Source organism: Salvelinus fontinalis, unplaced genomic scaffold (genome assembly GCF_029448725.1).
Source record: "Salvelinus fontinalis isolate EN_2023a unplaced genomic scaffold, ASM2944872v1 scaffold_0011, whole genome shotgun sequence".
In the NCBI taxonomy this organism is placed as follows: domain Eukaryota; kingdom Metazoa; phylum Chordata; class Actinopteri; order Salmoniformes; family Salmonidae; genus Salvelinus; species Salvelinus fontinalis.
This window is the reverse complement of record NW_026600220.1, coordinates 62,625-82,934: the sequence shown is the minus strand read 5'-3', so window position 1 is coordinate 82,934 and position 20,310 is coordinate 62,625. Positions and strand designations below refer to the sequence as shown.

At 46.2% G+C, this 20,310-nt stretch overlaps 1 protein-coding gene across 2 annotated transcripts in view; it reads left to right on the top strand.

Annotated features, from left to right (window-relative positions):
* chrna6 (cholinergic receptor, nicotinic, alpha 6) overlaps positions 1-20,310 on the top strand; it is a 57,526-nt gene that overhangs the window by 23,844 nt on the left and 13,372 nt on the right. For both annotated transcript variants that reach the window (XM_055910473.1, XM_055910474.1), the window contains exons 4-7: positions 467-576; positions 1,713-1,920; positions 2,227-2,457; positions 3,995-4,221. In XM_055910473.1, coding sequence (XP_055766448.1) covers positions 467-576; positions 1,713-1,920; positions 2,227-2,457; positions 3,995-4,221 — 776 coding nt within the window. The remainder of the gene's footprint in view (positions 1-466; positions 577-1,712; positions 1,921-2,226; positions 2,458-3,994; positions 4,222-20,310) is intronic.

The following is a 20,310-nucleotide window of genomic DNA, read 5'->3' as shown; positions in this document are numbered from 1 at the left end:
ATATCTATATCAGAAGGATATCTCTAATATCTATATCAGAAGGAACTCTCTAATATCTATATCAGAAGGAACTCTCTAATATCTATATCAGAAGGATATCTCTAATATCTATATCAGAAGAATATCTCTAATATCTATATCAGAAGGAAATCTCTAGCTTAAACCGACAGATTTTATGATTATTTATTATTATTTTACTATTATTTAGATTGACGCACCGGTGCATCAATAGACTCTAGGGGGTTAAAGGAAGAAAAAAATATAAAAAATATAGTTAAGTTTCAGTTCAAGATCATTCGGACAAATCCACGAGGGGGTGTGTTGGATAAAGTAATCAATGCTGTATGTGTGTGTGTGTGTGTGTGTGTGCATATTTGTGCGTGTGTATCTTGCTATCTTCCTTTCTTCTTAAGGTGACTCCCTAACACACACACACACACTCATTCATGCTGTGTTTGTGTTTCAGATCTGGAACGACTGCAAACTGAGCTGGGCCCCAGTAGAGTTTGATGGGATTGAGTTCATCAGAGTTCCATCCAACAAGATCTGGAGACCTGACATAGTGCTTTATAACAAGTGAGTCCAGACATAGTGCTCTATAACAACCTGACATAGTGCTCTATAACAACCTGACATAGTGCTCTATAACAACCGGACATAGTACTCTATAACAACATGACATAGTACTCTATAACATCATGACATAGTACTCTATAACAACCTGACATCGTACTCTATAACAACCTGACATAGTACTCTATAACAACCTGACATAGTGCTCTATAACAACCTGACATAGTACTCTATAACAACCGGACATAGTACTCTATAACAACCGGACATAGTACTCTATAACAACCGGACATAGTACTCTATAACAACCTGACATTGTGCTCTATAACAACCTGGCATAGTACTCTATAACAACATGACATAGTACTCTATAACAACCTGACATAGTACTCTTTAACATCATGACATAGTACTCTATAACAACCTGACATAGTACTCTATAACAGCCTGACATAGTGCTCTATAACAACCTGACATAGTACTCTATAACAACCGGACATAGTACTCTATAACAACCTGACATAGTACTCCATAACAACCTGACATAGTGCTCTATAACAACCTGACATTGTGCTCTATAACAACCTGGCATAGTACTCTATAACAACATGACATAGTACTCTATCACAACCTGACATAGTGTTGTATAACAAGTGAGTCATGACTTAGTGTTTTATAACAAGTGATTTTGCCATGTCACTTAGCAGATGTGTTTTTCTGTGAGAGCAGTCATTTTTAGTATGTGTATGAGATCAATGTGGATATTGAACCAACTGAGTCACACAGGACCAAGTACTAAAGTAGGTGCTGAACTGAACTGTTTGTGAAGAGAGATTTTAAAGACATTTATACAAACTATTTCCATTTTCTATGGATTTAATTTTCGATTAATTTCATATCCTTATTATTTTATTTAGCTTTTATTCCAATATACAATGCAAAACAATAACACTAAAATGCCCTTATCACAAAGGACATCTCTTCTCATGGTGTAACGACAATATCCTCCTCACTTCCCTTGTTTCTTTCTTTCTGATCCTCTCACCTTCCCCATATCTCCCTCTTCCTCTCTCTCCAACACATCTCTTTCCTCTCTCTCCAACACATCTCTTTCCTCTCTCTCCACCCCCCAACTTCAGTGCTGTGGGAGACTTCCTGGTTGAAGATAAGACCAAAGCTCTGTTGAAGTTTGACGGTACAGTCACCTGGGTTCCCCCCGCCATCTTTAAGTCCTCCTGCCCCATGGACATCACCTACTTCCCCTTCGACTACCAGAACTGCTCCATGAAGTTTGGCTCCTGGACCTACGACAAGGCCAAGATCGACCTGGTGCTCATTGGGTCAAAGGTTAGAAAAATATTTGCACATCCATTTTCTGATACACCATTTAGTGGTATAGAGCTATAAAGGAATTATGGGTAGTGTTCAAATCTTTGTTTTTTTTACCCCTTTTTCCCCCCAATTTTGTGGTATCCTATTGGTAGTTACAGTCTTGTCCAGTGTTCAATTATTGACTATTGTAAGTCTTTTAATCTAAGTCTCAGTTACTGAATCCGTTCTCCAGAATTGTGTAATCCAACCAAGATTAATGCATGTTTATGAAATAGCTACTCAGAATCAAGGCCTCAATAAACCTGATGTCACCTACCTCAGGTCAACCTCAAAGACTTCTGGGAGAGCGGCGAGTGGGAGATCATCGATGCTCCGGGCTACAAGCACGACATCAAGTACAACTGTTGCGAGGAGATTTACCCAGACATCACCTACTCCTTCTACATCAGACGCCTGCCTCTCTTCTACACCATCAACCTCATCATCCCCTGTCTCCTCATCTCTTTTTTAACAGTCCTGGTCTTCTACCTGCCCTCCGACTGCGGAGAGAAGGTACGGTGCCTGCAGGAAGTGTCCCCACCCCTTGGACTTTACCACATCTTGTTGAGTTGACTGTGTTGAACGTCTTTGTGGTCATGTATGTTGTCATGTTGTTGTGTTACAATCTATTTTCCATTATCTCCAGCAACAAACCAGCATCTACAGTATATAGTATGTGAAAACTGCCATTTTATATTTTATACATTCTGCAGTCAAAGAAATTAAACAAAATACAAATTATGAATTGCTACAAATTATAAAATGAAGATGTTGTAGAAATTGTCCTTAAAAAATTACACAATTTGTACTTATTTTAATACTTTCATTAATCATTAATTCATTAATCATTAACATTTGTCGAATTCTCTTTTGACTTTGACAATAAAAAAATCACTTCCTGTCAAAGTCAGTGACAAGGAGATCTCAATGAAATGTGTTTGAATTCCAGGTTGAAACACAACAGAATGTGGAAAAAGTCCAAGGGGGATGAATACTTCCTATAGGCACTGTAATAATGTTATAGCATGTTGCTATAGTAATGAAGTAGGGTCCGCCCACTCAAATCCACCAACACAAGGTCATGTGTCGGAGAAACTGAGTGTGCAGACCCTACTTCACATCAACTACTGTAAGTTGCTATCGATAAAAGTGTCTGCTTCATGAGATATGTTATATATTACATTATTATATTAAACTACTCGTTTTATTATATTATATTCAATCAATAAGGCACGAGGGGGTGTGGTATATGGCCAATATACCACGGCTACGGGCTGTTCTTAGCCATGACGCAAAGCGGAGTGCCTAGACCCAGCCCTTAGCCGTTGTATATTGGCCGTATACCACAAACCCCCGAGGTACCTTATTGCTATTATAAACTGGTTACCAAAGTAATTATAGCAGTAAAAATAAACGTTTTGTCATACCTGTGGTATACGGTCTGATATACCACGGCTGTCAGCCAATCAGAATTCAGGGCTCGAACCACCCAGTTTATAATTATTATTATAATTATATTATAATTTATTTTTTAATCTGCCTAGCACCCAGTAAATATGGGATGTGTTCCGTAATCGGGCACTGCAGTCAATTTGTTGTGTGTTCAGAATGAGCCACCGTGTGAAATGTTGGACAATGTTAGCTACAGTGGGATTGGTGTGAATGCCCGGACTAAATCAACCGACGTTCGTTCTGGGTGATGATGGTGTTGTTGGAATTGTGTGTCTAGTGTACATGCAATGGAATGAAATAATAATTGCTTCCTCCTAGGTCAATAAACAACACACGCTGGGCCTCTTACAGCGTTCATATCTCTCTCTCTCTCTCTCTCTCTCTCTCTCTCTCTCTCTCTCTCTCTCTCTCTCTCTCTCTCTCTCTCTCTCTCTCTCTCTCTCTCTCTCTCTCTCTCTCTCTCTCTCTCTCTCTCTCTCTCTCTCTCTCTCTCTCTCTCTCTCTCTCTCTCTCTCTCTCTCTCTCTCTCTCTCTCTCTCTCTCGCTCGCTCGCTCGCTCGCTCGCTCTCTCTCTCTCTCTCTCCCCCTCACCCAACAGGTGACCCTCTGTATCTCTGTCCTCCTCTCCCTCACTGTGTTTCTTCTGGTGATCACTGAGACCATCCCGTCCACCTCCCTGGTCATCCCCCTCATCGGGGAGTACCTCCTCTTCACTATGATCTTCGTCACCCTCTCCATCGTCATCACCGTGTTCGTCTTGAACGTCCACTACCGTACACCAATGACCCACACCATGCCGGGCTGGGTCAGGTCCGTCTTCCTCAGGTAAAGAGAGAATTAGCTCAACTCTTAGCTAACTCTCAGCTCAACTCTCAGCTCAACTCTCAGCTCAACTCTCAGCTCAACTCTCAGCTCAACTCTCAGCTCAGCTCCCAACTCTTAGCCCAACTCTTAGCCCAACTCTTAGCCCAACTCTTAGCCCAACTCTTAGACCAACTCTTAGTCCAACTCTTAATCCAACTCTTAATCTAACTCTTAATCCAACTCGGAGACCAACTCTTAGACCAACTGTTAATCAAACTCTTAATCCAACTCTTAGCCCAACTGTTAAATCAACTCTTAGCCCAACTCTCAGACCAACTCTTAGACCAACTCTTAGTCCAACTCTTAGCCCAACTCTTAGCCCAACTCTTAGACCAACTCTTAAACCAACTCTTAATCCAACTCTTAAACCAACTCTTAAACCAACTCTTAATCCAACTCTTAGCCCAACTCTTAGCCCAACTCTTAGCCCAACTCTTAGCCCAACTCTTAGCCCAACTCTTAAACCAACTCTTAATCCAACTCTTAGACCAACTCTTAGCCCAACTCTTAGCCCAACTCTTAGCCCAACTCTCAGACCAACTCTTAGACCAACTCTTAGACCAACTCTTAGACCAACTCTTAATCCAACTCTTAAACCAACTCTTAAACCAACTCTTAAACCAACTCTTAAACCAACTCTTAAACCAACTCTTAAACCAACTCTTAAACCAACTCTTAGCCCAACTCTTAGCACAACTCTCAGCCCAACTCTTAATCCAACTCTTAATCCAACTCTAGATCCAACTCTTAATCCAACTCGTAGACCAACTCTTAGACCATCTCTTAGACCAACTCTTAGACCAACTCTTAATCCAACTCTCAGCCCAACTCTCAGCTCAACTCCAAACTCTTAATCCAACTCTTAGCCCAACTGTTAAATCAACTCTTAGCCCAACTCTCAGACCAACTCTTAGACCAACTCTTAATCCAACTCTCAGCCCAACTCTCAGCTCAACTCCTAACTCTTAGCCCAACTCTTAGCCCAACTCTTAGCCCAACTCTTAGCCCAACTCTCAGCCCAACTCTTAGCCCAACTCTCAGCCCAACTCTCAGCCCAACTCCTAGACCAACTCTTAGACCAACTCTTAGACCAACTCTTAGACCAACTCTTAGACCAACTCTTAGACCAACTCTTAGACCAACTCTTAGACCAACTCTTAGACCAACTCTTAGACCAACTCTTAGACCAACTCTTAGACCAACTCTTAGCCCAACTCTTAGCCCAACTCTTAGCCCAACTCTCAGACCAACTCTCAGACCAACTCTCAGACCAACTCTCAGACCAACTCTCAGACCAACTCTCAGACCAACTCTCAGACCAACTCTCAGACCAACTCTCAGACCAACTCTCAGACCAACTCTCAGACCAACTCTCAGACCAACTCTCAGACCAACTCTTAGCCCAACTCTTAGCCCAACTCTTAGCCCAACTCTTAGCCCAACTCTTAGCCCAACTCTTAGCCCAACTCTTAGCCCAACTCTTAGCCCAACTCTTAGCCCAACTCTTAGCCCAACTCTTAGCCCAACTCTTAGCCCAACTCTTAGCCCAACTCTTAATCCAACTCTTAATCCAACTCTTAATCCAACTCTTAGACCAACTCTTAGCCCAACTCTTAGCCCAACTCTTAGCCCAACTCTTAGCCCAACTCTTAAACCAACTCTTAAACCAACTCTTAGCCCAACTCTTAGCCCAACTCTTAGCCCAACTCTTAGCCCAACTCTTAGCCCAACTCTTAGCCCAACTCTTAAACCAACTCTTAATCCAACTCTTAGACCAACTCTTAGACCAACTCTTAGCCCAACTCTTAGCCCAACTCTCAGACCAACTCTTAGACCAACTCTTAGACCAACTCTTAATCCAACTCTTAATCCAACTCTTAATCCAACTCTTAATCCAACTCTTAATCCAACTCTTAAACCAACTCTTAAACCAACTCTTAAACCAACTCTTAAACCAACTCTTAGCCCAACTCTTAGCACAACTCTCAGCCCAACTCTTAGCCCAACTCTTAGCCCAACTCTTGATCCAACTCTAGATCCAACTCTAGATCCAACTCGTAGACCAACTCGTAGACCAACTCTTAGACCAACTCTTAGACCAACTCTTAGACCAACTCTTAATCCAACTCTCAGCCCAACTCTCAGCCCAACTCTCAGCCCAACTCTTAGCCCAACTCTCAGCCCAACTCCTAGACCAATTCTTAGACCAACTCTTAGACCAACTCTTAGACCAACTCTTAGACCAACTCTTAGCCCAACTCTTAGCCCAACTCTTAGCCCAACTCTCAGACCAACTCTCAGACCAACTCTCAGACCAACTCTCAGACCAACTCTCAGTCCAACTCTTAGCCCAACTCTTAGCCCAACTCTTAGTCCAACTCTTAGCCCAACTCTTAGCCCAACTCTTAGCCCAACTCTTAGCCCAACTCTTAGCCCAACTCCTAGCCCAACTCTTAGCCCAACTCTTAGCCCAACTCTTAGCCCAACTCCTAGCCCAACTCTTAGCCCAACTCTTAGCCCAACTCTTAGCCCAACTCTTAGACCAACTCTTAGACCAACTCTTAAACCAACTCTTAAACCAACTCTTAGACCAACTCTTAAACCAACTCTTAGACCAACTCTTAAACCAACTCTCAGCCCAACTCTTAGCCCAACTCTTAATCCAACTCTAGATCCAACTCTAGATCCAACTCTTAGACCAACTCTTAGCCCAACTGTTAAATCAACTCTTAGCCCAACTCTCAGCCCAACTCTCAGCTCAACTCCTAACTCTTAGCCCAACTCTTAGCCCAACTCTCAGCCCAACTCTCAGCCCAACTCTCAGCCCAACTCTCAGCCCAACTCTCAGCCCAACTCTCAGCCCAACTCTCAGACCAACTCTCAGCCCAACTCTCAGACCAACTCTTAGACCAACTCTTAGACCAACTCTTAGACCAACTCTTAGACCAACTCTTAGACCAACTCTTAGACCAACTCTTAGACCAACTCTTAGACCAACTCTTAGACCAACTCTCAGACCAACTCTTAGACCAACTCTTAGACCAACTCTTAATCCAACTCTTAATCCAACTCTTAGACCAACTCTCAGCCCAACTCTCAGCCCAACTCTCAGCCCAACTCTCAGCCCAACTCTTAGCCCAACTCTTAGCCCAACTCTTAGCCCAACTCTTAATCCAACTCGTAGACCAACTCGTAGACCAACTCGTAGACCAACTCTTAGACCAACTCTTAATCCAACTCTTAATCAAACTCTTAATCCAACTCTTAATCCAACTCTTAATCCAACTCTTAGCCCAACTGTTAAATCAACTCTTAGCCCAACTCTCAGAACAACTCTTAGACCAACTCTTAATCCAACTCTCAGCCCAACTCTCAGCCCAACTCTTAGCCCAACTCTTAGCCCAACTCTTAATCCAACTCGTAGACCAACTCGTAGACCAACTCGTAGACCAACTCTTAGACCAACTCTTAATCCAACTCTTAATCCAACTCTTAATCCAACTCTTAATCCAACTGTTAAATCAACTCTTAGCCCAACTCTCAGAACAACTCTTAGACCAACTCTTAATCCAACTCTCAGCCCAACTCTCAGCTCAACTCCTAACTCTTAGCCCAACTCTTAGCCCAACTCTTAGCCCAACTCTTAGCCCAACTCTTAGCCCAACTCTTAGCCCAACTCTTAGCCCAACTCTTAGCCCAACTCTTAGCCCAACTCTTAGCCCAACTCTTAGCCCAACTCTTAGACCAACTATTAGACCAACTATTAGACCAACTCTTAATCCAACTCTTAGACCAACTCTTAGTCCAACTCGTAGACCAACTCTCAGCCCAACTCTTAGCTTAACTCCCTTCTCTCAGACCAACTCTCAGACCAACTCTTAGACCAACTCTTAGACCAACTCTTAGACCAACTCTTAGACCAACTCTTAGACCAACTCTTAGACCAACTCTTAGCCCATCTCTTAGCCCATCTCTTAAACCAACTCCCAGCCCAACTGTTAAACCAACTCTTAGACCAACTCTCAGCCCAACTCTTAGCCCAACACTTAGCCCAACTCTAAGCCCAACTCTTAGCCCAACTCTCAGACCGACTCATAATCCAACTCTCAGACCAACTCTTAATTCAACTCTTAGCCCAACTCTCAGCCCAACTCTAGCCCGACTCTCAGCCCGACTCTCAGCCCGACTCTCAGCCCGACTCTCAGCCCGACTCTCAGCCCGACTCTCAGCCCGACTCTCAGCCCGACTCTCAGCCCGACTCTTAATCCGACTCGTAGCCCGACTCGTAGCCCGACTCTTAGCCCGACTCTTAGCCCGACTCTTAGCCCGACTCTTAGCCCGACTCTTAGCCCGACTCTTAGCCCGACTCTTAGCCCGACTCTTAGCCCGACTCTTAGCCCGACTCTTAGCCCGACTCTCAGCCCGACTCTTAATCCGACTCTTAATCCGACTCGTAGCCCGACTCGTAGCCCGACTCTTAGCCCGACTCTTAAACCAACTCTTAGCCCAACTCTTAGCACAACTCTCAGCCCAACTCTTAGCCCAACTCTTAGCCCAACTCTTGATCCAACTCTAGATCCAACTCTAGATCCAACTCGTAGACCAACTCGTAGACCAACTCTTAGACCAACTCTTAGACCAACTCTTAGACCAACTCTTAATCCAACTCTCAGCCCAACTCTCAGCCCAACTCTCAGCCCAACTCTTAGCCCAACTCTCAGCCCAACTCCTAGACCAATTCTTAGACCAACTCTTAGACCAACTCTTAGACCAACTCTTAGACCAACTCTTAGCCCAACTCTTAGCCCAACTCTTAGCCCAACTCTCAGACCAACTCTCAGACCAACTCTCAGACCAACTCTCAGACCAACTCTCAGACCAACTCTCAGTCCAACTCTTAGCCCAACTCTTAGCCCAACTCTTAGTCCAACTCTTAGCCCAACTCTTAGCCCAACTCTTAGCCCAACTCTTAGCCCAACTCTTAGCCCAACTCCTAGCCCAACTCTTAGCCCAACTCTTAGCCCAACTCTTAGCCCAACTCCTAGCCCAACTCTTAGCCCAACTCTTAGCCCAACTCTTAGCCCAACTCTTAGACCAACTCTTAGACCAACTCTTAAACCAACTCTTAAACCAACTCTTAGACCAACTCTTAAACCAACTCTTAGACCAACTCTTAAACCAACTCTCAGCCCAACTCTTAGCCCAACTCTTAATCCAACTCTAGATCCAACTCTAGATCCAACTCTTAGACCAACTCTTAGCCCAACTGTTAAATCAACTCTTAGCCCAACTCTCAGCCCAACTCTCAGCTCAACTCCTAACTCTTAGCCCAACTCTTAGCCCAACTCTCAGCCCAACTCTCAGCCCAACTCTCAGCCCAACTCTCAGCCCAACTCTCAGCCCAACTCTCAGACCAACTCTCAGACCAACTCTCAGACCAACTCTCAGACCAACTCTTAGACCAACTCTTAGACCAACTCTTAGACCAACTCTTAGACCAACTCTTAGACCAACTCTTAGACCAACTCTTAGACCAACTCTTAGACCAACTCTTAGACCAACTCTCAGACCAACTCTTAGACCAACTCTTAGACCAACTCTTAATCCAACTCTTAATCCAACTCTTAGACCAACTCTCAGCCCAACTCTCAGCCCAACTCTCAGCCCAACTCTCAGCCCAACTCTCAGCCCAACTCTTAGCCCAACTCTTAGCCCAACTCTTAGCCCAACTCTTAATCCAACTCGTAGACCAACTCGTAGACCAACTCGTAGACCAACTCTTAGACCAACTCTTAATCCAACTCTTAATCAAACTCTTAATCCAACTCTTAATCCAACTCTTAATCCAACTCTTAGCCCAACTGTTAAATCAACTCTTAGCCCAACTCTCAGAACAACTCTTAGACCAACTCTTAATCCAACTCTCAGCCCAACTCTCAGCCCAACTCTTAGCCCAACTCTTAGCCCAACTCTTAATCCAACTCGTAGACCAACTCGTAGACCAACTCGTAGACCAACTCTTAGACCAACTCTTAATCCAACTCTTAATCCAACTCTTAATCCAACTCTTAATCCAACTGTTAAATCAACTCTTAGCCCAACTCTCAGAACAACTCTTAGACCAACTCTTAATCCAACTCTCAGCCCAACTCTCAGCTCAACTCCTAACTCTTAGCCCAACTCTTAGCCCAACTCTTAGCCCAACTCTTAGCCCAACTCTTAGCCCAACTCTTAGCCCAACTCTTAGCCCAACTCTTAGCCCAACTCTTAGCCCAACTCTTAGCCCAACTCTTAGCCCAACTCTTAGCCCAACTCTTAGCCCAACTCTTAGCCCAACTCTTAGCCCAACTCTTAGCCCAACTCTTAGACCAACTATTAGACCAACTATTAGACCAACTCTTAATCCAACTCTTAGACCAACTCTTAGTCCAACTCGTAGACCAACTCTCAGCCCAACTCTTAGCTTAACTCCCTTCTCTCAGACCAACTCTCAGACCAACTCTTAGACCAACTCTTAGACCAACTCTTAGACCAACTCTTAGACCAACTCTTAGACCAACTCTTAGACCAACTCTTAGCCCATCTCTTAAACCAACTCCCAGCCCAACTGTTAAACCAACTCTTAGACCAACTCTCAGCCCAACTCTTAGCCCAACACTTAGCCCAACTCTAAGCCCAACTCTTAGCCCAACTCTCAGACCGACTCATAATCCAACTCTCAGACCAACTCTTAATTCAACTCTTAGCCCAACTCTAGCCCGACTCTCAGCCCGACTCTCAGCCCGACTCTCAGCCCGACTCTCAGCCCGACTCTCAGCCCGACTCTCAGCCCGACTCTCAGCCCGACTCTTAATCCGACTCTTAATCCGACTCTTAATCCGACTCGTAGCCCGACTCTTAGCCCGACTCTTAGCCCGACTCTTAGCCCGACTCTTAGCCCGACTCTTAGCCCGACTCTTAGCCCGACTCTTAGCCCGACTCTTAGCCCGACTCTTAGCCCGACTCTTAGCCCGACTCTTAGCCCGACTCTTAGCCCGACTCTTAGCCCGACTCTTAGCCCGACTCTTAATCCGACTCTTAATCCGACTCTTAGACCGACTCTTAGACCGACTCTTAGACCGACTCTTAGACCGACTCTTAGACCGACTCTTAGACCGACTCTTAGCCCAACTCTTAGCCCAACTCTTAGCCCAACTCTTAGCCCAACTCTTAGCCCAACTCTTAGCCCAACTCTTAGCCCAACTCTCAGACCAACTCTTAATCCAACTCTTAGACCAACTCTTAAACCAACTCTTAAACCAACTCTTAAACCAACTCTTAAACCAACTCTTAAACCAACTCTTAAACCAACTCTTGATCCAACTCTTAGCCCAACTCTTAGCCCAACTCTTAGCCCAACTCTTAGCCCAACTCTCAGACCAACTCTCAGACCAACTCTCAGACCAACTCTCAGACCAACTCTCAGACCAACTCTTAGACCAACTCTTAGACCAACTCTTAGACCAACTCTTAGACCAACTCTTAGACCAACTCTCAGCCCAACTCTCAGCCCAACTCTCAGCCCAACTCTCAGCCCAACTCTCAGCCCAACTCTCAGCCCAACTCTCAGCCCAACTCCTAGACCAACTCTTAGACCAACTCTTAGACCAACTCTTAGACCAACTCTTAGACCAACTCTTAGACCAACTCTTAGACCAACTCTTAGACCAACTCTTAGACCAACTCTTAGACCAACTCTTAGCCCAACTCTTAGCCCAACTCTTAGCCCAACTCTCAGACCAACTCTCAGACCAACTCTCAGACCAACTCTCAGACCAACTCTCAGACCAACTCTCAGACCAACTCTTAGCCCAACTCTTAGCCCAACTCTCAGCCCAACTCTTAGCCCAACTCTTAGCCCAACTCTTAGCCCAACTCTTAGCCCAACTCTTAGCCCAACTCTTAGCCCAACTCTTAGCCCAACTCTTAGCCCAACTCTTAAACCAACTCTTAATCCAACTCTTAATCCAACTCTTAAACCAACTCTTAAACCAACTCTTAGACCAGCTCTTAATCCAACTCTTAGACCAACTCTTAGCCCAACTCTTAGCCCAACTCTTAGCCCAACTCTTAGCCCAACTCTTAAACCAACTCTTAAACCAACTCTTAGACCAACTCTCAGACCAACTCTCAGACCAACTCTTAGACCAACTCTTAGACCAACTCTTAGACCAACTCTTAGACCAACTCTTAATCCAACTCTTAATCCAACTCTTAATCCAACTCTTAATCCAACTCTTAAACCAACTCTTAAACCAACTCTTAGCCCAACTCTTAGCACAACTCTCAGCCCAACTCTTAGCCCAACTCTTAGCCTAACTCTTAATCCAACTCTAGATCCAACTCTAGATCCAACTCTAGATCCAACTCTTAATCCAACTCGTAGACCAACTCTTAGCCCAACTCTTAGCCCAACTCTTAGACCAACTCTTAGACCAACTCTTAGACCAACTCTTAGACCAACTCTTAGACCAACTCTTAGACCAACTCTTAGACCAACTCTTAGACCAACTCTCAGACCAACTCTTAGACCAACTCTTAGACCAACTCTTAGACCAACTCTTAAACCAACTCTTAATCCAACTCTTAGACCAACTCTCAGCCCAACTCTCAGCCCAACTCTCAGCCCAACTCTCAGCCCAACTCTTAGCCCAACTCTTAGCCCAACTCTTAATCCAACTCTTAATCCAACTCGTAGACCAACTCGTAGACCAACTCGTAGACCAACTCTTAGACCAACTCTTAATCCAACTCTTAATCCAACTCTTAATCCAACTCTTAATCCAACTCTTAATCCAACTCTTAGCCCAACTGCTAAATCAACTCTTAGCCCAACTCTCAGAACAACTCTTAGACCAACTCTTAATCCAACTCTCAGCCCAACTCTTAGCCCAACTCTTAGCCCAACTCTTAATCCAACTCGTAGACCAACTCGTAGACCAACTCGTAGACCAACTCTTAGACCAACTCTTAATCCAACTCTTAATCCAACTCTTAATCCAACTCTTAATCCAACTCTTAATCCAACTCTTAGCCCAACTGTTAAATCAACTCTTAGCCCAACTCTCAGAACAACTCTTAGACCAACTCTTAATCCAACTCTCAGCCCAACTCTCAGCTCAACTCCTAACTCTTAGCCCAACTCTTAGCCCAACTCTTAGCCCAACTCTTAGCCCAACTCTTAGCCCAACTCTTAGCCCAACTCTTAGCCCAACTCTTAGCCCAACTCTTAGCCCAACTCTTAGCCCAACTCTTAGCCCAACTCTTAGCCCAACTCTTAGCCCAACTCTTAGCCCAACTCTTAGCCCAACTCTTAGCCCAACTCTTAGCCCAACTATTAGACCAACTCTTAATCCAACTCTTAGACCAACTCTTAGTCCAACTCTTAGACCAACTCTCAGCCCAACTCTTAGCTTAACTCCCTTCTCTCAGACCAACTCTCAGACCAACTCTTAGACCAACTCTTAGACCAACTCTTAGACCAACTCTTAGCCCATCTCTTAAACCAACTCCCAGCCCAACTGTTAAACCAACTCTTAGACCAACTCTCAGCCCAACTCTTAGCCCAACTCTCAGACCGACTCATAATCCAACTCTTAATTCAACTCTTAGCCCAACTCTTAGCCCGACTCTTAGCCCGACTCTTAGCCCGACTCTCAGCCCGACTCTCAGCCCGACTCTCAGCCCGACTCTCAGCCCGACTCTCAGCCCGACTCTCAGCCCGACTCTCAGCCCGACTCTCAGCCCGACTCTCAGCCCGACTCTCAGCCCGACTCTCAGCCCGACTCTCAGCCCGACTCTCAGCCCGACTCTCAGCCCGACTCTCAGCCCGACTCTCAATCCGACTCTCAATCCGACTCGTAGCCCGACTCGTAGCCCGACTCGTAGCCCGACTCGTAGCCCGACTCGTAGCCCGACTCGTAGCCCGACTCGTAGCCCGACTCGTAGCCCGACTCGTAGCCCGACTCGTAGCCCGACTCGTAGCCCGACTCGTAGCCCGACTCGTAGCCCGACTCGTAGCCCGACTCGTAGCCCGACTCTTAGCCCGACTCTTAGCCCGACTCTTAGCCCGACTCTTAGCCCGACTCTTAGCCCGACTCTTAATCCGACTCTTAATCCGACTCTTAATCCGACTCTTAATCCGACTCTTAGACCGACTCTTAGACCGACTCTTAGACCGACTCTTAGACCGACTCTTAGACCGACTCTTAGACCGACTCTTAGACCAACTCTTAGCCCAACTCTTAATCCAACTCTTAGACCAACTCTTAGTCCAACTCTTAGTCCAACTCTTAGACCAACTCTCAGCCCAACTCTTAGCTCAACTCCCTTCTCTCAGCCCAACTCTTAGACCAACTCTTAGACCAACTCTTAGCCCAACTCTCAGCCCAACTGTCAGCCCAACTGTCAGCCCAACTCTTAAACCAACTCCCAGCCCAACTGTTAAACCAACTCTTAGACCAACTCTTAGACCAACTCTCAGCCCAACTCTCAGCCCAACTCTCAGCCCAACTCTCAGCCCAACTCTCAGCCCAACTCTCAGCCCAACTCTCAGCCCAACTCTCAGCCCAACTCTCAGCCCAACTCTCAGCCCAACTCTCAGCCCAACTCTCAGCCCAACTCTTAGCCCAACTCTTAGCCCAACTCTTAGCCCAACTCTTAGCCCAACTCTTAGCCCAACTCTTAGCCCAACTCTTAGCCCAACTTTTAGCCCAACTTTTAGAACAACTCTTAAACCAACTCTTAGACCAACTCTTAGACCAACTCTTAATCCAACTCTTAGCCCAACTCTTAGCCCAACTCTTAGCCCAACTCTTAGCCCAACTCTTAGCCCAACTCTTAGCCCAACTCTTAGCCCAACTCTTAGCCCAACTCTTAGCCCAACTCTTAGCCCAACTCTTAGCCCAACTCTTAGACCAACTCTTAAACCAACTCTTAAACCAACTCTTAGACCAACTCTTAAACCAACTCTTAGACCAACTCTTAAACCAACTCTCAGCCCAACTCTTAGCCCAACTCTTAATCCAACTCTAGATCCAACTCTAGATCCAACTCTTAATCCAACTCTCAGCCCAACTCTCAGCTCAACTCCTAACTCTTAGCCCAACTCTCAGCCCAACTCTCAGCCCAACTCTCAGCCCAACTCTCAGCCCAACTCTCAGCCCAACTCTCAGACCAACTCTTAGACCAACTCTTAGACCAACTCTTAGACCAACTCTTAGACCAACTCTTAGACCAACTCTTAGACCAACTCTTAGACCAACTCTCAGACCAACTCTTAGACCAACTCTTAGACCAACTCTTAGACCAACTCTTAATCCAACTCTTAATCCAACTCTTAGACCAACTCTCAGCCCAACTCTCAGCCCAACTCTCAGCCCAACTCTCAGCCCAACTCTCAGCCCAACTCTTAGCCCAACTCTTAGCCCAACTCTTAATCCAACTCGTAGACCAACTCGTAGACCAACTCGTAGACCAACTCTTAGACCAACTCTTAATCCAACTCTTAATCAAACTCTTAATCCAACTCTTAATCCAACTCTTAATCCAACTCTTAGCCCAACTGTTAAATCAACTCTTAGCCCAACTCTCAGAACAACTCTTAGACCAACTCTTAATCCAACTCTCAGCCCAACTCTCAGCCCAACTCTTAGCCCAACTCTTAGCCCAACTCTTAGCCCAACTCTTAATCCAACTCGTAGACCAACTCGTAGACCAACTCGTAGACCAACTCTTAGACCAACTCTTAATCCAACTCTTAATCCAACTCTTAATCCAACTCTTAATCCAACTCTTAATCCAACTGTTAAATCAACTCTTAGCCCAACTCTCAGAACAACTCTTAGACCAACTCTTAATCCAACTCTCAGCCCAACTCTCAGCTCAACTCCTAACTCTTAGCCCAACTCTTAGCCCAACTCTTAGCCCAACTCTTAGCCCAACTCTTAGCCCAACTCTTAGCCCAACTCTTAGCCCAACTCTTAGCCCAACTCTTAGCCCAACTCTTAGCCCAACTCTTAGCCCAACTCTTAGCCCAACTCTTAGACCAACTATTAGACCAACTATTAGACCAACTCTTAATCCAACTCTTAATCCAACTCTTAGACCAACTCTTAGTCCAACTCGTAGACCAACTCTCAGCCCAACTCTTAGCTTAACTCCCTTCTCTCAGACCAACTCTCAGACCAACTCTTAGACCAACTCTTAGACCAACTCTTAGACCAACTCTTAGACCAACTCTTAGACCAACTCTTAGCCCATCTCTTAAACCAACTCCCAGCCCAACTGTTAAACCAACTCTTAGACCAACTCTCAGCCCAACTCTTAGCCCAACACTCAGCCCAACTCTAAGCCCAACTCTTAGCCCAACTCTCAGACCGACTCATAATCCAACTCTCAGACCAACTCTCAGCCCAACTCTAGCCCGACTCTCAGCCCGACTCTCAGCCCGACTCTCAGCCCGACTCTCAGCCCGACTCTCAGCCCGACTCTCAGCCCGACTCTCAGCCCGACTCTCAGCCCGACTCTCAATCCGACTCGTAGCCCGACTCGTAGCCCGACTCTTAGCCCGACTCTTAGCCCGACTCTTAGCCCGACTCTTAGCCCGACTCTTAGCCCGACTCTTAGCCCGACTCTTAGCCCGACTCTTAGCCCGACTCTTAGCCCGACTCTTAGCCCGACTCTTAGCCCGACTCTTAGCCCGACTCTTAGCCCGACTCTTAGCCCGACTCTTAGCCCGACTCTTAGCCCGACTCTTAGCCCGACTCTTAGCCCGACTCTTAGCCCGACTCTTAGCCCAACTCTTAGCCCAACTCTTAGCCCAACTCTCAGACCAACTCTCAGACCAACTCTTAATCCAACTCTCAGACCAACTCTTAATCCAACTCTTAGACCAACTCTTAGACCAACTCTTAAACCAACTCTTAAACCAACTCTTAAACCAACTCTTAAACCAACTCTTAAACCAACTCTTAAACCAACTCTTGATCCAACTCTTGATCCAACTCTTAGCCCAACTCTTAGCCCAACTCTCAGACCAACTCTCAGACCAACTCTCAGACCAACTCTCAGACCAACTCTCAGACCAACTCTCAGACCAACTCTCAGACCAACTCTTAGACCAACTCTTAGACCAACTCTTAGACCAACTCTTAGACCAACTCTTAGACCAACTCTCAGCCCAACTCTCAGCCCAACTCTCAGCCCAACTCTCAGCCCAACTCTCAGCCCAACTCTTAGCCCAACTCCTAGACCAACTCTTAGACCAACTCTTAGACCAACTCTTAGACCAACTCTTAGACCAACTCTTAGACCAACTCTTAGACCAACTCTTAGACCAACTCTTAGCCCAACTCTTAGCCCAACTCTTAGCCCAACTCTTAGCCCAACTCTCAGACCAACTCTCAGACCAACTCTCAGACCAACTCTCAGACCAACTCTCAGACCAACTCTCAGACCAACTCTCAGACCAACTCTCAGCCCAACTCTTAGCCCAACTCTTAGCCCAACTCTTAGCCCAACTCTTAGCCCAACTCTTAGACCAACTCTTAGACCAACTCTTAAACCAACTCTTAATCCAACTCTTAATCCAACTCTTAAACCAACTCTTAAACCAACTCTTAAACCAACTCTTAAACCAACTCTTAGCCCAACTCTTAGCCCAACTCTTAGCCCAACTCTCAGCCCAACTCTCAGCCCAACTCTCAGCCCAACTCTTAGCCTAACTCTTAATACAACTCTAGATCCAACTCTAGATCCAACTCTTAATCCAACTCGTAGACCAACTCTTAGACCAACTCTTAGCCCAACTCTTAGACCAACTCTTAGACCAACTCTTAGACCAACTCTTAGACCAACTCTTAGACCAACTCTTAGACCAACTCTTAGACCAACTCTTAGACCAACTCTTAGACCAACTCTTAGACCAACTCTTAATCCAACTCTTAATCCAACTCTTAGACCAACTCTCAGCCCAACTCTCAGCCCAACTCTCAGCCCAACTCTTAGCCCAACTCTTAGCCCAACTCTTAATCCAACTCTTAATCCAACTCGTAGACCAACTCGTAGACCAACTCGTAGACCAACTCTTAGACCAACTCTTAATCCAACTCTTTATCCAACTCTTAATCCAACTCTTAATCCAACTCTTAGCCCAACTGTTAAATCAACTCTTAGCCCAACTCTCAGAACAACTCTTAGACCAACTCTTAATCCAACTCTCAGCCCAACTCTCAGCCCAACTCTTAGCCCAACTCTTAGCCCAACTCTTAATCCAACTCTTAATCCAACTCGTAGACCAACTCGTAGACCAACTCGTAGACCAACTCTTAGACCAACTCTTAATCCAACTCTTAATCCAACTCTTAATCCAACTCTTAATCCAACTCTTAATCCAACTCTTAGCCCAACTGTTAAATCAACTCTTAGCCCAACTCTCAGAACAACTCTTAGACCAACTCTTAATCCAACTCTCAGCCCAACTCTCAGCTCAACTCCTAACTCTTAGCCCAACTCTTAGCCCAACTCTTAGCCCAACTCTTAGCCCAACTCTTAGCCCAACTCTTAGCCCAACTCTTAGCCCAACTCTTAGCCCAACTCTTAGCCCAACTCTTAGCCCAACTCTTAGCCCAACTCTTAGCCCAACTCTTAGCCCAACTATTAGACCAACTCTTAATCCAACTCTTAGACCAACTCTTAGACCAACTCTTAGTCCAACTCTTAGACCAACTCTCAGCCCAACTCTTCGCTTAACTCCCTTCTCTCAGACCAACTCTCAGACCAACTCTCAGACCAACTCTTAGACCAACTCTTAGACCAACTCTTAGCCCATCTCTTAGCCCAACTGTTAAACCAACTCTTAGACCAACTCTTAGACCAACTCTCAGCCCGACTCTTAGCCCGACTCTTAGCCCGACTCTCAGCCCGACTCTTAGCCCGACTCTCAGCCCGACTCTCAGCCCGACTCTCAGCCCGACTCTCAGCCCGACTCTCAGCCCGACTCTTAGCCCGACTCTCAGCCCGACTCTCAGCCCGACTCTCAGCCCGACTCTCAGCCCGACTCTCAGCCCGACTCTCAGCCCGACTCTCAGCCCGACTCTCAGCCCGACTCTCAATCCGACTCTTAATCCGACTCTTAATCCGACTCTTAATCCGACTCGTAGCCCGACTCGTAGCCCGACTCGTAGCCCGACTCGTAGCCCGACTCGTAGCCCGACTCGTAGCCCGACTCGTAGCCCGACTCGTAGCCCGACTCGTAGCCCGACTCGTAGCCCGACTCGTAGCCCGACTCGTAGCCCGACTCGTAGCCCGACTCTTAGCCCGACTCTTAGCCCGACTCTTAGCCCGACTCTTAGCCCGACTCTTAATCCGACTCTTAATCCGACTCTTAATCCGACTGTTAGACCGACTCTTAGACCGACTCTTAGACCGACTCTTAGACCGACTCTTAGACCGACTCTTAGACCGACTCTTAGACCGACTCTTAGACCGACTCTTAGACCAACTCTTAGCCCAACTCTTAATCCAACTCTTAGACCAACTCTTAGTCCAACTCTTAGTCCAACTCTTAGACCAACTCTCAGCCCAACTCTTAGCTCAACTCCCTTCTCTCAGCCCAACTCTTAGACCAACTCTTAGACCAACTCTTAGCCCAACTCTCAGCCCAACTGTCAGCCCAACTGTCAGCCCAACTCTTAAACCAACTCCCAGCCCAACTGTTAAACCAACTGTTAAACCAACTCTTAGACCAACTCTCAGCCCGACTCTCAGCCCGACTCTCAGCCCGACTCTCAGCCCGACTCTCAGCCCGACTCTCAGCCCGACTCTCAGCCCGACTCTCAGCCCGACTCTCAGCCCGACTCTCAGCCCGACTCTCAGCCCGACTCTCAATCCGACTCTCAATCCGACTCGTAGCCCGACTCGTAGCCCGACTCGTAGCCCGACTCGTAGCCCGACTCTCAGCCCGACTCTCAATCCGACTCGTAGCCCGACTCGTAGCCCGACTCGTAGCCC